The following is a 23,485-nucleotide window of genomic DNA, read 5'->3' on the forward strand; positions in this document are numbered from 1 at the left end:
CCATGACTGCCTGTTAATAGTTGGTGATTTCTACTTGTAAGGAAAATACTGCTTTTATCAAGGAAAACTTTGCAAAGAAAGTGTTTGGAATGGCTTCTCTGTCTCTTCTAGTTGTTTAATAGTAGCACTGAATGGGAATAAATATGTGTGTTTTAAGAATTCCCTAATAGAGGAGAATTTCGGTTTAACTAAAACATAGAGGAATCTGTACATGTTAAGATGCTACACAGAGCTAGTAATTGTGTATTCTTAATCATTGCTTTATTTTGTTTTGTGATAATATAGGATTTAATCCACCTAGAAAGAATTGATTTCCCTTTGTTTTCTCCAAGGGAAGCCTTGAAAGGAAAGTAATGTGTAGCTCATGGGGCTATTTGCTGACAATTTTCAAAAAAAGGGAAGAATTCTAATCTTCCTAGTTAAACCTTTTTTCTCCTAAATGTTTTAGTTGTGGTTTTGATGTTGCAACTGTCTATACCTATGAATTTCACTGTATGTAATAGTACATTTTCCAGTCCAAACTTAGAAATCTGACAACGTTTACATTAAGGGAAGACATTTATGACTTCGTTATTGTTTATGGAAAGGAAGCAAGGTGCACAGTATATATGGTAAAGCATGTGCATGTTTGTTTTACAGTTCCCTCAAGTCTTTATGATTTTTTTAAAAATTAAACTGCCTGCTCTTGCTTTCTGTATTTTGTAAACAGTTGGGATAAGAGAGTTAGATTTAAATAAATATTGAAATAATAGGTCTTATGTGTTATTTCTTGGCTTATGAATTGAAATATTCTTGTAATGAATAATACTAGCTCTTTGTTTTTGTTTGTTTGTTTTTAAACATACCCAAAAGAAGCCTCTAGTGGAACGGCACTCAGGAAATGAAGTTAGAGGTGACCTTCATCCATTACCCCTTCCAGCACAGGGAGGGAAGGAAAAAGAATTATGCCTAGATCATGATACTGTGGAAGTTAAATGTGAACAAGTAAGAACTTCTATTTTAAGATGCTGTCTTTTTTTTACAGGATTTTTCTAAAGGGATACAGGTTTTTACATCATAGTTTTACTTCAGGAGCATGCAACTCATATTTAATTAATGTATTGAAAAACCTGGAAAAGTGAAAAGTCAGTTAAATTGTACTGTCTCTTTCAAGACAGTTCTGTCAACAGCTTCTTCTAAAAACTGAGTTCCCTGAGGCATATTTTGATGATTCTGGAAGAAAAATAGTTTTCTAATGTAGCAGGATATGGTTACTGAACTTCAAGATTGCACTTAATTAATTTGATCAAATGATGAATTGTTTTTGTTTTGAAATTAGAGGACATGGTTTTTTTTAAAATATTTTCAGGTCATAGAAGAAAATTCACAAATTGAGTTATTAAAGAATCAGCTTGCAGATTTACAGGAAAAGCTTGAGAAGCTAGATTGGATGGAAGATAAGCTGCAAGTTTTAGAAGAAAAACTGCAAGGAAAGGTGATCATAGATGAGAAGGATTGGAATAACTTACTGAATCGAGTTTTGCTTCTTGAAACAGAGCTGTTGTTACAATCCCAAAAGGTGTGTTAACTTCTCTTTCCCAAACACAGTCTTGTTGGTCTGTTTCTTCATTAGTTTTAAAGGCATGATCTGAATGCAAGTGCTGTTTATGAAGTTGATGGTATTTTTTCTTAACTGTTAAATTCTATTCTCTGATACTTTATGAACCAAAGCTCTCCATCTTTTCTCATTAGTAATGATTCATCTTATTTACTGGAGTTATAGAAGGAAGTTTTTGAACATGGACTCTTCATTCTCTGCAAGTGATAGTGACAAAAACATCTGGCATGCACAGTTGAAAATACAGGGTTAATGAAAAACTTAATTTTTATTTTAGTCCTATGTTTGATTGATTGGTCCTTGAAATTTCTAGCCTAATCAATGGGTTTTTTTCTCCTATTTCCACTCTCTTCCCCCACTTCCTATTTCTTCTCAGTGATGTTCATTGCATTTTTGAATGTGTAAAAGCACTATAGTTGTGATGTGGCTACATTTGGCATACCAAATAAAGCCTCTTGTTGCATTAAGACTGGGTTATTTTTCATGCTGTTGTAAGGTCCTTATGTGCACATTATGTAATTTGATATATGTATGCATGTAAATATTTTGAGTTGCAGTGAACCATAGCATCACTTTGAAATTAATCATGATCCAAAAATTTTATTCTCTCATGCGTCTCATGTATCTTTCAGATACTGTAAGATTCTTTTCAGAAGTTAAAAACCCTTGTGGGTTTGAATTTTTTTGCAGTTATAAAGCTGTTGAATTTATTCATGACCAGGAGTTGTGTGCATGTTGCTGACCCCACAAATTTGAAGATGTTGCTACTACTTTTATACAAGACATGTTTTACTGGAAGTGTGGTGGTATGCAAAGTCTTGAAATGGACAGGTGTTCAAACTGCTCACTAGGTTATTTCAAAAGGCTGTAGCTCAATTAGTAAGGAGGGATATTCTCAATCACTTTTAAAAAAAGTTCTGGATCAGTAGTAGCTCAAGTGATTTACAATCTGAAGTCAGATTCTTATGGATCAGTAGACATATTTCCAAATAATACCACCAATAATAATGTTTCTTTTTCTGGCAACAGTCTCAAGAGGCCTTCAGGTGAACAGCCATAGACAATTTTTCTCCTGTTTCAAATGTATTCTTTTCAAGAAATTACTGTAGCACATGGGAAAGCTCATGTTTCAGACTAGACTTGTTCTTATGTTTTCGTAAATTTGGTTTATTACTGCTTCAGTAACATGTTTATTGCAGTTGTTTGTATGGTTGGAATAATATTTGGAAAATACTCTCAAAAATATCACTCAGAAATTTCCAGTGAGATAACTATATTTCTGTACTGCATGTTACTGAAAGAATTCATCTTCAGAAACAAGTACAGTTATAGTATCTGTGTGGCATTGTATATACAAATATATAAGGATGTATACATTTATACGTAGTCTTCAAAACTGTTTTGCAATATACATTTGAAAGCTAAGAAATAATCCTTTGGACCACAGAATTGCTGCTTTTTTGTTTAATAAAATTGCATCCAAGTCTGTCTTTGCACATTCAGAAACCATTCAGAATTACTCCTCTCTTACTCTTGTACTTTTCAGGGACCTTTTGGCATCTAGCCAGCCTAGCAGGAACACTCTAAGATCTGTCTTGCTGTTGCCAAAGTAGCAGCAGCTGTGCATTTAGCTCTGGGAAAGTCTGAAAGCTACCAAATCCATTTCAATGAAAGGAATTGAGCAGACATAGTCTGTGCAGATTCTATTTTTGTGTTTTTTAAGAGATTGACATTATTACAGTTTTTTCCATCATTTTCTCATACAATGCCTGCTATTTCTCCTTCATTCATTTATTAGCTGTTGTAGTTACTCCAGTATATAAAGGCTAAAATTTCAAATCTTAATGATAACTCATTAATAAAAAAAAAAGTCTAGATGTTGTTTGAGAGTTGCGTTTTTTTCTTCAAAATTAGAAAGTTTACTATTGTTTCCTTCTTGTGCGCAACTTTTAAGAAGTTAGATTGAGTTAAACTGTGAATGTTTCTTAAAAGAGCCCTCTCTCGTTTAAGAGCCTGGGAAACAACTTAAAATAGCCTTCTGACTTCTAAGCATTAGGTGGGATGAATTTCAGTTAGTCTATAGGCTGGTTTTTTAGGACTGAGGACAGTATTTTTGAATATCATCCAGCAGTAGAAGGCACACTTGCTTTAAGCTAATGGCAACCAACATTGAGATGAAATGATAATAAGAGGCTAAGAGCATTCTGATTGTCCATTCTACTCATAACCAAGTTATATGCACTGCATTTTGGCCTGGTTTTGACCTCTTTATGAACAGCAATGTTGATATTTAAAAAAAAGACCCATAAAATAGACTCGTTTTTTAATGAAGTGCATTTATGGAAACGTTGAATTGTTTTAGTCCTGTGAAGATATTTGTGCAGTGCCAACATATCTGGATGGTGTAGCAAGCAAATGCATACATACCTAGTGCTTAAATATACTTTTGTTCAATCAGAAGATGATTTAAACAGGATGTATGGCTAAAATGCAGTAAACTTGTATTTCAGAAAGATTTACCTAAAGACTTCAGCAATATAAATCAAGAAAGTACTTCTAGTACCATGCCAGTATCTCCTGGTGAGTATTAATTATTTTCCTTTTAATTAACATAAATATGCTAAACACTTCTTGCTGGCCTTGACTATAGTAGTTTGATTAGGTAACTGCAATTGTGACCTCTGAATTTAAAACCATACTGCAGATTAGAAGTTAACCTCCTCATCATTTCATGTTTCTAACTTTTTTAGATTATTTGGTTGCTATGGCATAGTATGTAATGGTTACAAATAGCTACTACAAATATCAAAGATGCAAATTTAATTGAGGTTCTCTGTTACTAAAGCTGTAAAAAACAATAATGTCATCTGGACTTTAAAGCAGTTATCAGGTTTTAAAAATGCACTGTTCTTAAAGTGGAGTTATTTTTACTGCCACTAATATCTTTTAGGTTGCTGTTTTCTTGTTTTTAATGGGGCTCAGACAAATCGTGATTCATAATCTTCGTTGGTTTTCAACTCACTACTAAATGTTTTCTGTATTTCATCTCTGAAGCAGTTAGCAGCTATCCAACTGCCATTTTTGATAAATGTTCTTGTTTTGAAAAGAAAGACAAAATCTTTTTCTTCCATTTCCAACTTCCGTTTAATTTTGATAACATACAAGAAGTAAATGAAGCAGATTGGAATGGGAAAGAAGTTAAAAGCACTGCCCAGGCCATGAATAATTCTTCTGTCTTCCTCAATGGTAGCTCTTTAGCCTTTAGCTCCCTCTGTTCTCTTCCTTGATTTGGCCTGTTTCCCTTGCGGCAGCTGTTACTCCTGCCACCAGTGGTAAGGAGGATATTCTATTTTCCATTCTCACACATTAGGCTTTTTTGTCCAGTGTTGAGCTCTTGAATTGTAATTGAAAGGGAGTCTCAGTAATCCAGTTTCCATGGAAATTAGGAAGGCAGTTCTTGGTTATGTCAAAGCTTGTTTTTATTGTGAAGTCTCAGAAATGGGACCTTCATTTTACAGGACATAAAAAGCTTGCAGCATGTTTATTCCTTTGATAAGTTTAGTGCTGTGTTACTGACACTTGAGGGCTTTGTAGTAAGTAAACAGGCAGATGGTTTTTGAAAGAGCATTCTCATATTTTCAGACTCCCAAATTCTTATGAATTTGTTATTCCTGCTTATCTAAAATTCAGGAAATTTTAGGCATGAAAGTTATAGGCACAGTCTTAACTCTTATCTGAGAGTATAGTACTTGAAATCCTTTCAGACTCTTTCTGGTTGTAGCACTCTTCAGAAATCCCAGCTGTACCAAATAAACACGTTTTAATTTTAAGTGTTTAAAAACAGTTTAATATGAATTTTAGATACAAAATAGTATAGCTAAGTATGTTCCAAAGGTATGATGTATAGATGGTGACATTACTAAAAAATGGGTATAGGAACATCGTTTTTTTTTCAAGATACTAAGTTCTCTTCCCTGACAATGGAAGTCTAAAATTGCAAAGACTATCACAGCCTTCCAAATGTGGAAAAAAAAAAAAAAGAACAGTAATTTCACGATTATAAGCCGCACCATTTTGACTAAAATTTTGGTCCGAACCCAAAATGCGGCTTATAATCAGGTGCGGCTTATATACAGACAAAGAACAAAAAATTGCTGGTTTAGTTTGGAGGACAGGTGTCTGCTGAGAAAGGCAGGAGCTTCTCTTTGAAATGGAGAATGTAAACCCCCTCCCTCCAAATTATTATCATTTTGAAATCAAGGGGCTTTCAGGCAAAAATATGGGAATTAAGAGTAACAGTTCTTTTCTAGGGAAATTAAAATAGAAATACAGTACTACAAAGAAACAAACTCCAAACCCTGACAGAGTCAGAGTACAACCTGACACTCTGTCAGGCAGGGTGTTGGTAGCAGTCCCATTAAATGGTGGCTGCATCCTCCTGCAGTGACAGATGTGATTCAGTTGAAGCAGTGGTTCTGTACAAGGTGCAGTTTCCCTCCGGAGGTCCAGTGGTGATGTGGAGAAACCCGGTTTTTCTCTGGAGTCCAGTGGAGAAAGGGACTCCCTTAGTGTCCCAAAACCTCTGTTTTAATCTTGGTAAGAAGTGTTGGGCTCTTTCCCCTGGCTGGAGCAACTTCCAATGGGATGCAGTAATTTTATCAGTCACACAGTGGGACTCAATGGGCCATTAGCAGAAAATGACTTTCTGGAGGAAGGATGGGTTGTGAAAAGATAAAGAACACTGCCCCACCTGGTTTATAAAACATGGCCATTAACAGGAGATATCCCATGAGATAAAGAACAATGCCCCCACCTGGTTTCAATGGATAGCCCATTAACAGAATATCTCCCACGGAGACCAGGATCACTGCCCCCACCCTCAACAGATGGTGATAGAATAGATGCCTTTTATCACACTCTGTATTGTAATGTGCGGCTTATAATCAGGTGCGGCTTATATATGGACAAAGAAACAAAAAGTTGCTGAAACCCAGAAGTGCGGCTTATACTCAGTGCGGCTTATAATCGTGAAAGTACTTACTTAGCACGCATTAAAGACATGTTTCAACAGGCAGTTTACAATAAAAATAATGTAAGCTATACAAAATTACTATTAAATGTTTGGCACTGTAATCAGATGCTCATAAGCTTTTGTTTTAATCAGGAGAAAATAATCTTAGTCGTCTTTTGGAGTTTGTTTTTTGTATATTTTATATATTATACATAGTGTAATATTGCACTTGTTTTAAAAAAATGGGAAACCTATTTTGACGCTTATAGTAACTTTTTCTTTTTCCTCTCTAAACAATGCATTCTCTTCTATTATTACCTACTGTAAATCAAGTTATTTGATAGCTGACCTTGCAAAAGAGAGCAAAAAGCCAAAGGTGACATAAAACTGAGCATTTCTCTATAGATACAGAGAGGAATGAGGAGATGCCAGAGAGTCATCATCAGTTGTCTGGATGCAGTTCACTGTTATCCACAGACCAGTCTCCCAAAAACAAGACCATTAATTCTCATGAACTGACAGACATTTCAAAGGTAAGTATAACTGGTGAATGCTCAGTTGATTTCCTTTGAGGTCAAGAGAGCAAGTAAGCATAGGTATTAGTTGTATATACTGCTAGAAAAACATGGAAACTATGCAAAACTACATCTAGGTCTGTCTCATAACAATACTTTTCATATGTAAACAGTACTTAAAGTCATATTTTCTCTGAATTTTAAGTTGAAAATCTATCTGAAGAATATCAGCTTTGAAGAGTTCACTAACTTTGTTGCTTTTAAATTGTAGGAGACAATAAGACAAAGAATGGAAAAGATAAGTAAAATGTAAGTAATAGGAAAAGGCAGCAGGAATTTATTTCCCAGGAGGGAGTCGTACTGGACTAAGGCACACAGAGAATGTACATATGTGTTCCAAACCTCAAAGGTCTCTACATCAGGTGTGGCATTTCCTTATGACTCTACTGGATAGTAAATCCACTTACAGTTTTGCGTTTTTGGGATGAGTCACTGTTTTGGTTTCTAAAAAGCAATAGAAAGCACTCTTAATAGTATTAACTAGAGATTAAAGAGTGTTTAGAATTTGGTTGATAACAATAGGAATATTACAACTTTTTTTCCTGAAAAATACCTATGTTATCTTAACTTTTTTTTATTATTTAAGGAAAAGTAAAGCCAATTTCAACCTAAGCTTTATAATAACTGCATTTGTTATATTGTAAGATGTATACTGTAAGATGTATTTGATATTAATTCTGAGATCTATAGTAACATTTTGTGTTATATTTTCATCATACTTGAAGACAAATGTGTTGCTTTACAACACTTTCTCAAGCAAGAGATTTATATTTTTGAAGTGCGTGGCCTATAAAAAGCTCTAGCCTTTTCTGTGATTTTAATTTTATTGTGTGAGTTACTTCTTTCTTTAGGTACTTAAGGTTTATTCATATATGGTAGGCATTTAAAATATAAACCAATTGCAGAGGAAAAGGGCAGGATGAGAGAAGAGTTATGAGGTCATGCTGCTTATTAGTATTTTGGATAATTAGGAAGTTAAAAGCAAGTCAGTTATTTTGTACCTTATTTTACTAAGTGTATGTAAACATTGTTTATTTTCAGAATTGAAGAAACATTCAACTTGTTCAAAACACCAAACCCATCACTGACAATACCTGAAAGCACAGGTCTTCAGGCCTGGTCTCTGCAGACTTATGGATACCAGAAATAATATGTATGTTTGTACAGCATTAAATTTTTAATATATCAAATTTGTAATGATCACTGCTGCTTTTATTGCTTTGAATAAATATTTTATTCATGCATCTGTGTATGGATTTCCCTCCCTGTGCCCATGATTTTTGTTTTTAAAAACTGTTCAAAAATCTTCTTCCCCCTCCTTGCACTTTTGTAAATTGAAGTCATTACAGCAGTGTATTCTTGTGTTGACATTTGTTAGCAGTGTGCTAAGTAATATGTTTTTTAAAGTGCGGGCTTGAGGACCATGGCTTACATCCTGTTGGAAACTTTCCAGCTGGAACTTGCATATTACACCCAAGAGGCATTCTTACATACCATCTTACCATCTGTACTGTTGAATAAGTCTTAATAAAAAACTTACATACACAGTTTCAAATATGTACCTTTTTGCTTGTTTTTTAATTTTTAAATATAAGTTTTCATGCTGAGCTAGAAAGCACCAACACTTTATGGCTTCCATTAACACTGACAAAGTGAGGGTCAGTTTGATCCTAAGCACTAAAATGTGCAAGTAAGTCCACAGACTTTGACTGCAAGAGATGTGTTGAGTGTTTTAGTGCTCTTACCCAACACATTTTAAGACCAGCAGCACACATGGAGACCAGTCAGTATACAAAGAAACGCAACATTTTCATTTGAAACCATATTAAGATTTCTGTTTAGAGGCATAAGTGGGTGTAAGACTTCCATAAACATATGATCAAACCAAAGATGTGTCAGACTTGATTAGATTTATTTGTTTATTAATCTTTGTAAATTGGTATTATATCAAGGTTCCTTTGTGTTTTAATACTTCACTTTAAAAGATTTTTGGGGTTTAGTATTACAAACCAGTTGGAACTTTTTGGGGGGCAGAGTTTGCAGATAAAGGCAAAAGCAGCTGTTTGACATGCTGTAAAAAGTGATTTCTATGTTTTAACAATAATTACATATTTTTTCTATAACCATATGGAATATAAATGGACTTTACTTTAGACAGAAACAAAAGAGCTTATCTGTTATATGAACTAGTTCTGGGTTTTTTTGACTTCTGTGATTGGACTGACTTCTTCAGTTCTTTAAAAGAACCTAAAAAGATTGGAGAATTACATAGTAAGAATATGTTTTGACTCTTAATTGAAAATAGGCCTTGCAAATCACTGTTCATTATGCTAACAAAGAAATGAAATGAGGTTTTCTTCTAAATGTTAGAGCAATGTCTTAAAATAGGACTACAGCACCATCTTGTGGAAATCTTATAAAGTCATCAAAGCAGTAAAAATTAGTATTTCTGTCTGCTTTAAGTGTCTATGATGAAATATTTTGAATTATCTGTCTTATTTTTCCTCTTTACCTTGGAGCCAAAGAGGCTTTTATGTTCAGTTATTTATTCTCTGATATTTGATAATGTTTATGGCAGCAATGAGAGGAATGACTATTGTTTGATATCATGGTAAAAATAAGAAGTGGTAGTCAGTATACTTGATTCAAGTTAAAGGGAGTTTATCATTGAATGCATTTGGGGAATGCAGCAACTGTTAGGAAAAGCTTGTTCTCTGTGTGGGTAATACAATATCATCTCTAGTGCTGTAAGATTGAAAATCCCAAATTGTTCAATAATTTCCTTCTTCCAGCAGCTTATATAGTAATGAAAAGCTGAAATCAAGGATATAGACAAACTGAAATTTGAGAAATGCATTGTTGTCTCATAAAGGTTAATTTTTCAGGAGAAACAGGAAAGTAAGATGAAAATATATTAGAAACTACTAATTGCAGAATTTTATGACTTTGTATTACAGATGCTTAAAATTCTTAACTAATCACTAGTGAACAGGGCTTGAAACAGCTTTTTTCTATCTGCTACTTTGACATTGGAAGTTAGACATCATTTCAAACAGTGGAAATTGTAATATGTTCTATCTTAAAATTATTTATTTGCTAATTATTTACAGTTACTCTTTCAAACACTTTATACCAGATATAGTTTCTGTTCAGTTTTTTTTTAGGATCTTTTTAAACTATGTGTGGTGAAAATACCTTAACTTATAATCCTCAGGGACAGTCTCAGGAAACGTATTATATCTGCAAAAATGGTTTAATGATAGTATTTTGGTTCTGTGGTCTGTAGGCAGATCTCTGTGTGATAGAGATCTGTGTTGTGGTCTTTGTAGGATACTGGGGCTGATACACTCTGTCACCTGTGTGAGATGAGCAGTCAATACAGGGATAGTGGTTAAAACACTTTTGAGTGTCCCAAATGGGGAAAATAAGTTGTATCAAAACGATGATATTCCTTCCTCTGAGCATCCTATGGCTTATTTAATTAGGAGTAGTAAATTTAGTATCTCTGTTTAGGCAATGTGACCTTATCTGAGAGAAGAATGCTGTATCAGTCATTGCAAAACTCATTCGCTTTAGACAATCTAGAGCAGATGCTTGATTTGGAAGTGGTGAGGCTTTTTACTCTCTAGAAGCAAACTGCTCTAATTACAGGTTCACAACAATTAACAGTAGTGTGGAGCACTGATGTTCTGATACAGCACTGTGTGTTGGTTTTTCCCTCCCTTTTTGCTTTGTAGTTATTGTGAAGAAAACTTAACGCTTTAAATCTCTTTAAAAGTGATTTTTAAAGCAAAATCACTTGGTGATAGACTCAAAATCAGCAGAAATATAATTTTTCCAATGTTAGGTTTATAATGATAAATCTTTAGCATAAGCAGTGGCAAAGAGTATTATACCTTGGGGTATTTTAATCAAAGATGCAATCCTATTTCTAAAACATACTGCAAGGTCTTCATAAGCTTTCACACTTGCATGTCTGTTCTTTTACCTGGTGTTGCTACACTGCATTGAGTGCATGTTGAAATATGAACTGGGATTAAGAGTTAGAGAGCCTTGAATACTTTCCATGAATGCTGAGAATAGTTTCACAAAGCTGAAGTTTTTGGCAGCTTAAGGGATTTCCTCCCAGCGCTGATCATTCCCATCTGTCTGTGTTATCGACTATGTTTTGTAACCGATATGATTTAAACATACTCTTCTGGAAATATATAGTGAGGGGTACTGCTTGCATTTTTTGGGTGGTCTTGTTTGTTTGTTTTTTATTTTTTCTCATTCACATCAGCTCTGTGATCAGCTTATGACATTGCATCCAAATGTTTGTGCCTGAACTTTCACTTGGAGCAAGAAAGTATCTTTCTCTGAGTCTGCAGAGAGCTAGAAGTGAAGAAGTTCCTGTGCAAAGTCGCAATGTACATATCCATGAAAAACTTGTTTAATTTATTTTGTAATTGATTGAATGAAAGGGCAAATGTGTGTCTGAGAAAAAGATGGAACATAGGATTAAAGAAAATTTAAATCTACAATTTGGATTTGGGTCAGTTTTCAGGAGCTGAAATAGCTCTGTTTATTACATATGTTTTTGTTTTTTATTTTTTTCCCATCACCAGTTTTTTTTAATTTAGAGGCATATTTTTCATATGTTCAAAAATACCTAAAAAATTCAACTCTTTGCTGTGTAAAATGACCATAAAATATACAGGCAAATGCAAACCCAATCCTTGGGTAATATTCTTTGTAATTTTTTGTATTGTGGAATAAATATGTATGAACATGTAACACATTTAAAATATTTCACATGGGCAATCACTGTATTATAAAAATATGAAACATAGTCTCCTTACACTCTTAGTTTAACTGTAGTGATAAATTAGGCAGTATAGTTCATGGACTTTGAAGCATTTCATTGCTATCCATATAAGCAAATTTTCAATATGCAAGAAGACTCTTCAGTTATTTTTAGCAATGTGTGTTCATTTGCTCCATAGGTGATCAAGTAGGATGCACTATACCTTTCCTGACTATGCAATGCCAGAGCATCAGTAAGTCTTTGTCCCTGCATTGTTGCATAAGACATGGATAGTAATTTCTTTGTCTGCTTGCTCCAACTGCAAAATTAACAGATTCCCCTTGTTTTTCTCTTGAGTATGATGTGGCTTGGTTCATTGTTTATGCCTGCTTTAAGAATTACTTAGGTAAAAAGCTAATGGAAAAAAATGTAGTCTGTTTTTTTCTTGTATTTGAAACCATCCCATTGGAACCTGTTGAAGAAGCTAAGTTCATGAACTTACAGTAAATTCACGAATACAAGCCGCACTGAGTATAAGCCGCATCGCTGGGTGTTGGCAAACATTTTGTTTTTTGTCTATAAATAAGCCGCACCCGAATATAAGCCGCTCTGTGTTCGCAGCGAGGACCCACGTGCAACAAAGTTGCCAAATAGTAACAGAATCGCGGCAGGGTGGGGTTTACTGGCTCGGCTTGGGCCATGAGGGCTCAGGGCTGCTGACAGGGCTGGGTGGCCCAGCTCGGCGCTGCCGCTTGGCGGGGCCGCTCTGGGCCAGCCGCGGCCACTACTGGGCTCGGTCACCCCGTCCCGGCGCTGCTGCACGGCGGCAGGAGGGAGAGCCGGGGATGTAGCCTGCCTGCTCCTGCGGCGGCGGCACGCGGGGACGGGAGCCAGGTGGAGAGAGCTGCCTCGCCTTCCCCCGAGCCACGGGGCCAGCAGGAGAGAGCTGCCCGCCTTCCCCCAAGCTGCGGGGCCAGCAAGAGAGAGCTGCCCCTGCCTCCTCCAAGCCGCGGGGCTAGCAGGAGAGAGCTGCCCCTGCTTCCCCCGGGCCGTGGGGCCAGCAGGAGAGAGCTGCCGCGCCTTCCCCCGAGCCGTGGGGCCAGCAGGAGGGAGCTGCCCCTGCTTTCCCCGAGCCGCAGGGCCAGCAGGAGAGAGCTGCCCCGCCTTCCCCACCCCCTGTGCTGCCTGCACAGAGCAGCTCCACCCGCCGTGCAACAGAGTAACAATTTGTAACAACCACGTAAATGCTGGGTTTTACTGGCAGGAGCTCGACTTTGCAGTTTGCACTGACTTGGTTTGCACTCCCAGGGTTGAAAATGTCAGAAAATTATTCACATATTGGCCGCACCTGAATATTAGCTGCATTCCCACTATGGGAGCAAAATTTTGGTCAAAACGGCGCGGCTTGTATTCGTGAAATTACAGTAATTTCACAATACAAGCCGCACCAATTTGACAAAAATTTTGGTGGAAACCCGGAAGTGCGGCTAATACTCGGAGGCGGCTAATATGTGAATAATTTTCTGACATTTACAACCCCAGACGTGCCAGCAGGGCGCTGAGCCAAGCACCTGCCAGTAAAAGCCGGCATTTCGCGATTGTTACAAAGTGTTACTCTGTTGCCCTGGCTCCCTGGAGGCAGCACAGGGGGTGGGGAGAGAGGCAGGAGAGCTCTCTTCTTCCCTCCTCTGCCGCAGCCCGGGGGAGAGACGGGGGGACCCCGCGCCGCCATTGCCTTGGCTCGGGGAGGAGCGGGGGGTGCTCTGCCCCTGCCCTCCACGGCCGTGGCAGGAGCAGGGGGTGCTCCGTGCCCGACCAGCGCCGCGGCGTGAGCGGGGCGTGCTCTCTGTGCCCGGCCGGCGCCATGGTGGGAGCGGGGCGCGCTCTCCGTACCCGGCCAGCGCCGCGGCGGGTGTGGGGCCGGGGCGAGCGAACCCAGAGGCGGCGGCCAGCCCCGAGCGGCACTACCGAGCTGGGCCACCTGGCCCCGTCAGCAACCCCTAGCGGGCCGAGCCTGCACAGCCTTAGTTGAGCCAGTAAACCCCGCCATGCTGCGGTTCTGTTAGTATTTGGCAACTTTGCTGCACACAGGTCCTCGCTGCGAACGACAGAGCGGCTTATATTCAGGTGCGGCTTATTTATGGACTAAGAACGAAATATTTGCCAACACCCAGAGATGCGGCTTATACTCAGTGCGGCTTGTATTCGTGAATTTACTGTACTGTACTTGAGCTTATGTATTAGTGGTGACTTAGGGTCCAACTTCTTGTAGTTATGAAAGTGGTGGACAGCTGTGATAATTTCAGTAAAAGTAGTTGTGCTTTTGTGTGAACTACAGAAAAATAGGTGCTGATATGGTGAAAGATTACTAGCCTGAATATCAAGTTCCATTTTAAGCTGAGAATAACAATTCAAGATCAGTGACTCAGATTTTCTGTAGGTTTTTTTCTTGTATCACTGTTGGAACATTTCTGTGTTCTCTATATTATATGTAGCCTTTTTCATAAAGAAATACCAGCAAACAATATATTGCTTTAAGTATTTTGTGATTGAATGTCATACTCAAAACGTAAATCTTTTTGTTTGAAACTGACGTGGACTTACTTACATAATACTGTGTTGATGCACTGATCATAAATTGTCTTGAAAATAACATTTAGAGAGGGAAGGGATATAATTGTTATGTTTCTTTAGCTTGGAAATAATAGGCACTTACTCTGGTGTTTGAGAAGGCACTGAGATTAATGTTATTTTTTGTTGTTTTAAAGGCTTCGGCCTTGAGTGAAAGTATTTTTGTTACAGGAATGTCTTTGAGTATTTGGATTTTAAGTGAGTTTTCTGATGATTTTGCCCTCATTTTAAAGATTGACATAAATATGTGCTGATGTAACAGTACAAGCAGCAGCAATGATCGGTAGGTGTTCTGGTAAGGCTTGTGAGCTTTGCTGTTCAGGTATGATTTCACCTCAGCAATAAATAAAGATAAGTTATCTATGAATCCCTTCTTGCTTAAGGGGAGAAGTTGTCTTGGGTAAAGACTAAGCTGAAGTTCTCCTTGAAATATCAAAGCTCAGAATATGGAGGACTTTACTGGTTATTGAAGTAAGGGCCACAGGAAATTCCTCTGAAGGAGATAAAAATGGAGCTAAAAGGGAAGCAGGAAAAAGGCTCTGGATGATCCAAAAGTGGGGTATCAGCATGACATAGTTTATTTAAATAACATTTTAAAAATTACCTTCAGAATGTAATGTGTCTGACAACCAAGCAGCACAAAATACCAAGGGAGTGCATTTAATTAAGACTATACTAATGTTGAGAATAATTTGAAATTAAAAAAGCTCAAATGAGTAGAAAAATACACTGTACATATGAACATATGAACAGACCAAGCAACCTTGTGACCAGTGGCTCCATACCTAATACACAAATGCTTGCATCAAAACTGTTTCCAACCTCCTCTGGGCAGATCTGTTGTAAAATCAAATCTTCATGCTTTACACTGGGCACCTGTCTTGGGTTAGAATACAGGGTGTGATAAAAGGTATCTATTCTATCACCATCTGTTGAGGGTGGGGGCAGTGATCCTTATCTCCGCAGGAGATGTTCTGCTGATGGGCCATCCGTTGAAGCTGGGGCATTGTTCTTTATCTTTTCACAACCCATCCTTCCTCCAGAAAGTCATTTTCTGCTAATGGCCATTGAGTCCCACTGTGTGACTGATAAAATTACTGCATCCCATTGGAAGTTGCTCCAGCCAGGGGGAAGGGCCCAACATTTCTTACCAAGATAAAACAGAGGTGTGGGGGACACCAACGTAGCCCCTTCTCCACTGGACTCCAGAGGGAAGCTGGATTTTCTCCACATCACCACTGGACCTCCTAATTTCCATATCTTTGCCTGAGAGCCGTTTGATTTCAAAGTTATAATAATTTGGAGGGAGGGGGTTTACATTCACCATTTCAAAGAGAGGCTCCTGCCTTTCTTAGCAGACACCTGCCTGGGGAACTAGGAGAGATTTTGGCGCCCAAAGTGGGGCTCGAGGGCATCGAGAGATAAAAGGAATAGTTCTTTACTAGGGAAATTAAAATAGAAATACAATACTACAAAGAAACAGACCCCAAACCCTGACAAAGTCAGAGTACAACCTGACACCCCGTCAGGCAAGGTGTTGGCAGCAGTTTGATTAAATGGTGGCTGTAGTCCTATAGCAACAGGAATAATAACCAAAGGGTCCAAAAGAGAGAGTGATTCCATGCAAAATGCTCACTGGGCCAAGAAAGATCTCCTTCTCTCTAGACAATAGCATCCCTGCCCTCAGCAATGAGGTGAAGTGATATAGCCTCCATGTCCTAATCACACCCTCTCCTTGCTACTGCAAAAAATTAACACTGTTCTGGCTGGAACCAGGACAGACAGCAATATTGCCACAGCAAATGGTTTCATAAGCCTTTAATCAATAAAAAGAGGTGGAATATGACAGTATCTTGAATCTTGTAGGAATTACAGACCTGTAAATAAGAGGGGAAAACTTAATTTCATGGGTTACCTGAAACTGCACAGGTGTCAGGTTTTTTGAGCTTTAGGTAATAGACCTTCCAGACCTGTGCTGACTGACCTCAGCAGCACACTTCAGCACATAGCTAACTTTAAAATGTCTACCTAAATTAAGCTGTCTTGATTACTCATTTAGATTCTCATTTACAGTGCTCTGCATTTTTATCACCTTCAAGTCCCATCAGGCACGCTAACAGCATTTATTTCTGTTATGCTTATGTATTTAATGTCTGGGGGGGAGGGGAGTGAAGAATGATTAGTGAGATTTTTTCTGTCTACCCGAGTGAGGTTTAATGTGAGCACTTAAACCACAGCTGTACCCAGAAGCACAAGGTAGCTCAGATAATCACTCTAAATCCATGTAAATAAAATTGTTAACTGTAGCCAGTGTGAGCATTCCTAAGTTATCAGTAACTTGAGGAGCTCAGGTCCTGACTTGTTGCTGGGGCTAATGTTGAGGTCAGCACAGGCTGCAGGACCCAGGAAGATTGTGAGTCAGAACATGCCAATCTCTGTCATGGTAACTGCGCTCTTGCTGATAACTGGGCTGGTTTGGTGACTCCAGACTTAACATCTTGGACAGCAGCACATACATCATTAACTGGATGTGGAATCTGAAGTTAAAAGTGTCCATGTTATGCAGCTGAACTGTCTCATGCATCCCACCATGACTGCTGTATATGTGTTTTTGTGTCTACCTATGGGAACTAAAGGGACAAATATGTTTATAAATATCAATAAAATATCCAAAACGTAATTAATACTAGTTTTTAACAGAAATGGTAAAATCAAGGATAACCTGAACTCAAGATTTCTATTTTTAAATGGGCTCAATGCTTTCCTGTTAAAAATTGAAGTAGTATTTAGAGTGATTCAAGAAATAATATCTTGTTTTCATGTAAAGTAAGCCTGTAATTCAGGCAATAGTAATCACAGAATATACTGGGTTGGAAGGGACCTACAAAGATCATCATCCTGGTCCTTGAAAGGACCATTCCCAAGAGTCAAATGTTTTAAAACCTGAACATTAAGTCAGACAATTTGATAAAGACTCATTCTTTTTTATTGCTCCAGTGCTAGTCATTGCACAAAATTAAAAGTTGACTCTTATCAAAGAGACCCTAAATAAAGCATATAAAGTAGAATATGTATTTTCTATTTTGGGATATTTTACTGGAAAATGTAGACAGAAATGTCTACTATAATATAAACAATTTAGTCTTTAAGCTACATTTTTTTCATAGAAGATTGACATTTGCTGCTTTCTCCAGATAACAGTAGCCAATGTTGTTTTATCAGGAAATGGATTAGCTGAGGTTCTGTAAGTCATGGAGAAGATAAGAACAACTTCGAATAATGATGCAATGGTGCAAGAGAAAAGATTAAACACTAAACTTCCTAATAAGCTGACAATCAGCCATTTTTTCCCACATAAAATTTCTCAGTCACTTAGAAATACAAACTTCAGATAAAGATATTAAATTATAAAGATTTATTTAAAAAATCTTAGGCTTTTAATCTTTAAAATTATAAAGCCGCCTGCAGTAGAGAGAAAATTTCAAAATGTGTTTTTTTATAGGAGAAATTCAATTTAATATTAATGAACAATAATTTTTATTTTTCATGTGGGTCTTTATTTGTAACATTGAGTCTATGTTGCAGATATAATCCCTTTAATTTAATATTTTCCAATGTCTAAGAAAAGGAATCCAAGAATATGGTCTTGAAATCTATAAAAATGGCTGGGTTACATTTCTTGCATCTCTAAATGTGTATCTACTCCCTTGCTAGGCAAGATTTTCTTGATATCAATGAGAAATGCATTTTTTGCACGTGATTCTAGCTCGCTTGGTCTTATTATTAGCTTGTATGTCATTTAGCAGTAAGCTGCATGTTCACTTTGAAACTGGTTTTGTAGCTGACAGGGAGTTTTGCTCCCCTTTCACTTCCTTATATTTGGCCTACTAATGTTTTCCTTCTTTACAAATTGAAGCTATGCTTTTCTGTGTCAGAAACTGCTTCTTCAATTTAATGTCTGGATTACATCTTTGGGGAAAGAGAAAAGAGCAAGCTCATCACTTCTACTGTCAGTGCTAAAGCTGATTCTCCTTTCTGGTTTTATCTTCATATATTTGGGGTTTTTTTTTTAAATAAAAGAATCAACACTGCCCATACTCTAGTATAAACAGAATTAATTTTGTGATTATGTGAAATAAAAAAAATATCCCAAAGCAGGAGCTTTAAGAAATGTCAGAAATGGTGTTTGGCTGTATTATTGTAATATGGCTTCTAACATAGCTGTTACTTCAAGATCTTGCATTATCTTTCTTTGAATAGCATTGCCCTTAAGCAATTTTTGTCTCCTTCAGTAAAGAAGTACAGTAATTTCATGATTATAAGCCGCATCATTTTGACTAAAATTTTGCTCCCAACCCAGAAGTGTGGCTTACACTCAGGAGCGGCCAATATATGAACAAATTTTGGAAATTTCCCAACCTGAAAGTCTGAGCCCACAGCAGCCCTGAGCCGAGCCAGAGCCCCCCCAGCCCCAGGCAGCAGGGCAGCGGTGGCGCAGCGGCAGAACTGCGCGGCCCCAAGGGGCACAGGGGTGCTCTGTGGCCCCGGGAAGCGTGGTGGCGCTGCCCAGCCCCGGGGGGTGAGCAGCGGCCGGGCATACCGTACCCCTGCTTCCCAGTGGCACCAGCCAGGCATGCCCCTCTCCCTCTTCCTGGTGGCAGCAGCCGGGCAAGCCCCTCTCCCTCTTCCCAGCGGCAGCGGCTAGGGATGCCACACCCCTGCTTCCCGGTGGCAGCAGCAAGCAGGGCCGGGGCCGCTCCCTGGCAGCCACCCCAAGCAGGGCCGAGCCAGTAAACCCTACGATCCCGCGCTTCTGTTACTAATTGGCAACTTTGTGAAAGTTGCATGCGGATCCTCACTGCAAATGAAAGTCTGGCTTATAATCCGGGGCAGCTTTTATATGGACAAAGACCTACAAGTTGCCAATACCCGGAACTGCGGCTTATAATCAGGTGCGGCTTGTAATCGTGAAATCACTGTAATTGTTAATTTTGGTTATTACTGTGTCAGGTCAATCTGTGAGTATTTTACTTGCTAATACTTTCTTTTATGCCTTGAATTTCAGAATGAGACAGTTACTGTTGGGCTGGGTTTTATGTTCCAGTGAATCTAGGAAAAAGAAGGGAATAAATTAACAAGTTCAGTCAACCACCATGGCAAAAGTGCTGTTCTTGTTACCTTGTTCTATTCTGTTGGTAGAGATTCTGTATCAGTTGGGACAATTTTTCAAAAATGACCACAGGCAGCATTGTACCGGCTCTTGCAGAATGTCAACCATGAGAGAGGTCATGGTCTAGAAAAGGTAAATCTAGGAAATATTCCATGGAAGCTGTAGAGAAGCGTACTTGTAAAATTGTCACTACATTTGTATAAATTGCATGACTGGAGGGAAACAGTAGAGGCAAAATACATAAACAGTAAACTTCAGGTATGAATGAAAACAATGTTTGCAGAACAGAAACAGGTCAACAGGAAAGGAACCAGAGCATTTCCAATTGTATTTGGATAGGTAGATATTAACTTGAGGTTATGCATAAATCATACAAATACATTCTTGTCTTCTGTTTTCTGTTTCAAACTTAGATTCTTCAAAGCAAGATGTGATGTCTCAGATGTTTTCCAAAAGGGCTGCTTTGCTTCTGTGCAGTGAGATATTGTACTTTTGCATAGGGAGAATCAACTTAGAACTCATTGCAAAGTTAGATTTGTCTTGTTATATATCTTGTTTAAAGTTTGTTAGCATTTTAACTATTTCAGCAAATTGTTTTTTCACTCAATATTTTCAGTAAACATTTTTTCAGCATTTCTGATCTTAATAGCCTGAATATTATCAGCCAAAATGATCATATCACAAGATAACCACCCCTTCCAGAACATTTATGAGTAGATTTGGATTTGCTATTTCTACTTTACAACTGTAGGAGCAATACACATAAAAATCTTTGTCCTAACAGCCTCTTTTAAGTTTTCTTCAGCTTTTTGTTGTCTGACCCTTAACAAAATGTCATTCTAGAAATTTCTGAGGAATGTCTGAAAGAAGAATTACCCAAATTCAAGAATGTCTATGATCATCAGAACCTCTTTGAAATTACATCTATATCCATATATTACTCTTTCTTTACTTGTTCCTCCTGATTTATCCAAACAAAACAGTTTTATCTTTTCCCTTCCTTTTTTACCTTTCATATGTCAAATCTTGGTTTCTTTTTGGCATGTTAGGTCTATATGAAATGTGATCTATAATGGAGAATATTGGAAGCATAATATTAAAAAGAAGTTCTCACCTAAAAATCCCATTCAAATAAAGATGTTGAAGAAGGTCTCTGCTTCTCCTTTTGAGTCCTTTGAGGTTATTGTATACCTAATGTTTATGTGACTTGAAGAAAATTAGATATTTGTCACAGAAAAAATTGATGGATTCTAGGGAATGGGCATAGCTATTACATAATTGCAGCACAAATTTAAGCTGAGTGCAATATCCTTCAAAGGGAATTGAATTTCATACTGTCAGTAGTGTAACATAACTTATTACTTGGTATTAATAACAACTTTAACTTGGAGGTAATGATTTTATGTTTAGATGCCTATTAAAAAGATAAACACCTTAAACTGACCACTCAGCTCATTTAACCATGGTGTCTGTTTAGTATGAAAGACTTCATGAATTTTTTTCCTCTTTCTTTGGGTTTCTGAGGCCCTTTCTGGTACTAAGCTTTAACAACTTGTCTGCCTGAGACCTTAGGGCCACACAGAAACATCTGATGAAATTGAGGAAGATTCAAAGCTCCTTACAAAGCTAAAATTGCGTCAGATGACCTGTGAGAAACAGGTACCACTGCAAATTCAAGTTAATGTTAAGATTCCTGTCAGCAAAGGCAATCATTTAAGCCCTTTCTTGCAAAGCAACCAAATCAAGTATTACTCAAACGTCTGTCAGCAGAGACTTGAGGTCTAACTCTCAGCTAAGCTAGAAACCCATAATGAAGGACACCTGGTCCAAACTGCTTTTGTTTAGACAAAACTTCAGCACTTCTTTGATATATTGGTAGTCTGCATTTGTGACAATACAATTTTCTAGAAATAATCTGTCCAACCTAATTTTTGCAGTCTGATTAACTTTTCTTCATTAGGCCTTGCTATTTATCTTCACATTATAAAATTTTTCTGCATCTGGATGTATTGTGCCATTCTTTCAGACTGTTCAAATTTGAAGTGCTAGTTTTCACTTGTAAAGCAGTTAAGTACTTAATAATTCTGAGATAAGTAGAAGCTTCCTGATCTCCTTTCCATATCCATGTACTGTAGCAAACCACTAGAACCCACTTCCTTCCTTTCCTAATATAGTCATTATTCCACTATTTATCCATTATAAACCCTGGGACTTCTTCCTCTGCTTTAATGTGCAAGTTTGCTAATTCAATCTTTTGTCACAGGATGGGTTTATTTCCTTTAGATTCCCCACCTTTTTAGGTACTCAGATGCTTCTAGTAAAACTCAGAAGTTTATCAAAGCTCAGGTTTGTCTGAAAGCTGAGAGCTAAGGAATAAGACTTGACATTGCATTTCCAAATAGGGTAAAAATAGGTAAGGTGAAGGGCTGTTTTTAACAAAACAGTGGATAATCATTGTCACCTCAACAGAGAGTTTAACTGCTGCTCTCAACTTCAGATGGGATAGTTCATTTACTTGGAAAAAACATAGGAAAGGCCATTAACAGTTGTTTATAAAGCATGATGGATGTCACCTTATAATTATCGATATTCTACTGATAGTAACCTGAATCTTAGAGTTGTCCTAGGAAATAAAAAAGTTGGAGTCCCACAGAAAACATCTTTGTTTCATTTTTTTCCTTCTATTAAATGGTGTTAAGATTAAAAAGCTTTAAAGTAGTTGTCAAAACTATTGCTGAACCTGAAGACATTTTATACTGTTGTTCATTTTTTTTTTTAAATTTGAATTTTATGGATTTCTTATATTTCAAAAAACCTATTTTTTCTCTTGTAGCCTTTTTGTAAGGATCCCTGCTTTTTTGTTTCAAGCACTATCTAGAAACTCTTGAGAACAATTTAAATTGCCAATTGCTTAAGGAGTGGATCTCTCTTGTGATATCACAAGTCAGGATATGTTTTTGAAAAGTGAATCCTTAATTTCTCAAACATGTAGATAGAAATCTTGAGGGACCTTAAGATCATCTAGATCCAGCCCACCTGCCACAGACAAGGACACTTTCCAGTACACCAGGATACTCAAAAGCCCCATCCAGCCTGACCTTCCAGGGATGGGGTATCCACAGCTTCTCTGGGAAACTTGTGCTGGTGTCTCACCACCCTGGAGTGAAGAATTTCTTCCTTACATCTAATCTAAACCTGCCCTTTTTGAATGGGAAGCCATTTTACCTTGTCCCGTCGCTACATGACCTTGTAAAAAGTCCCCCTCCTGCTCTCTTGCGGGCTCCCTCGAGGTACTGGAAGGCTCTAAGGTCTCCTCAGAGCCTCCTCTTCTCCAGGCTGACCAACCTAGACTCTCTCAGTCTGTCTCCACAGAAGTGCTCCAGTCCACTGAGCAGCCTTGTAATCTCCACTGTACTTGCTCCAACAGGTCCATGTCCTTATTTTGGGATCCCAGAGCTGGATGCAGCATTCTAGTGGAGTGTCACCATAGCAAAGCAGAGGGGCCCAATCCTCTCCCTCAGTTTTCTGGTCACAGGGCTTTTGATGCAGCCCAGGATGTGCTTGGCTTTCTGGGCTGCAAGTGCACATGTCTGGGTCATGCTGAGCTTCTTGTCAACCAGAGAAAGCAGTCTGTGATCAAGGAAGGTTTTGGCAAGCAGTTCATTAGCGTTATTCAGGCACTCTAACCCAGCGCCGTGTCTGTGGAGCATTTCAG

At 37.9% G+C, this 23,485-nt stretch overlaps 1 protein-coding gene across 7 annotated transcripts in view; it reads left to right on the forward strand.

Moving 5' to 3' along the window:
• The window catches only part of CEP44 (centrosomal protein 44), a 38,076-nt gene that overhangs the window by 5,596 nt on the left and 8,995 nt on the right, over window positions 1-23,485 (forward strand). For 4 of the 7 annotated variants that reach the window (XM_033061382.1, XM_033061384.1, XM_033061381.2 and 1 more), the window contains 6 exons: window positions 853-984; window positions 1,349-1,558; window positions 4,108-4,177; window positions 7,014-7,141; window positions 7,395-7,432; window positions 8,225-8,742. In XM_033061382.1, coding sequence (XP_032917273.1) covers window positions 853-984; window positions 1,349-1,558; window positions 4,108-4,177; window positions 7,014-7,141; window positions 7,395-7,432; window positions 8,225-8,333 — 687 coding nt within the window. In that variant the 3' untranslated portion in view covers window positions 8,334-8,742. Of the gene's footprint in view, window positions 1-852; window positions 985-1,348; window positions 1,559-4,107; window positions 4,178-7,013; window positions 7,142-7,394; window positions 7,433-8,224; window positions 8,743-23,485 lie in introns of those variants that run through there. The other 3 variants (XM_033061385.2, XM_033061387.1, XM_033061386.2) reach the window with 3 other exon arrangements.

This window comes from Catharus ustulatus, chromosome 5 (assembly GCF_009819885.2).
Source record: "Catharus ustulatus isolate bCatUst1 chromosome 5, bCatUst1.pri.v2, whole genome shotgun sequence".
NCBI classification, from domain to species: Eukaryota; Metazoa; Chordata; class Aves; order Passeriformes; family Turdidae; genus Catharus; species Catharus ustulatus.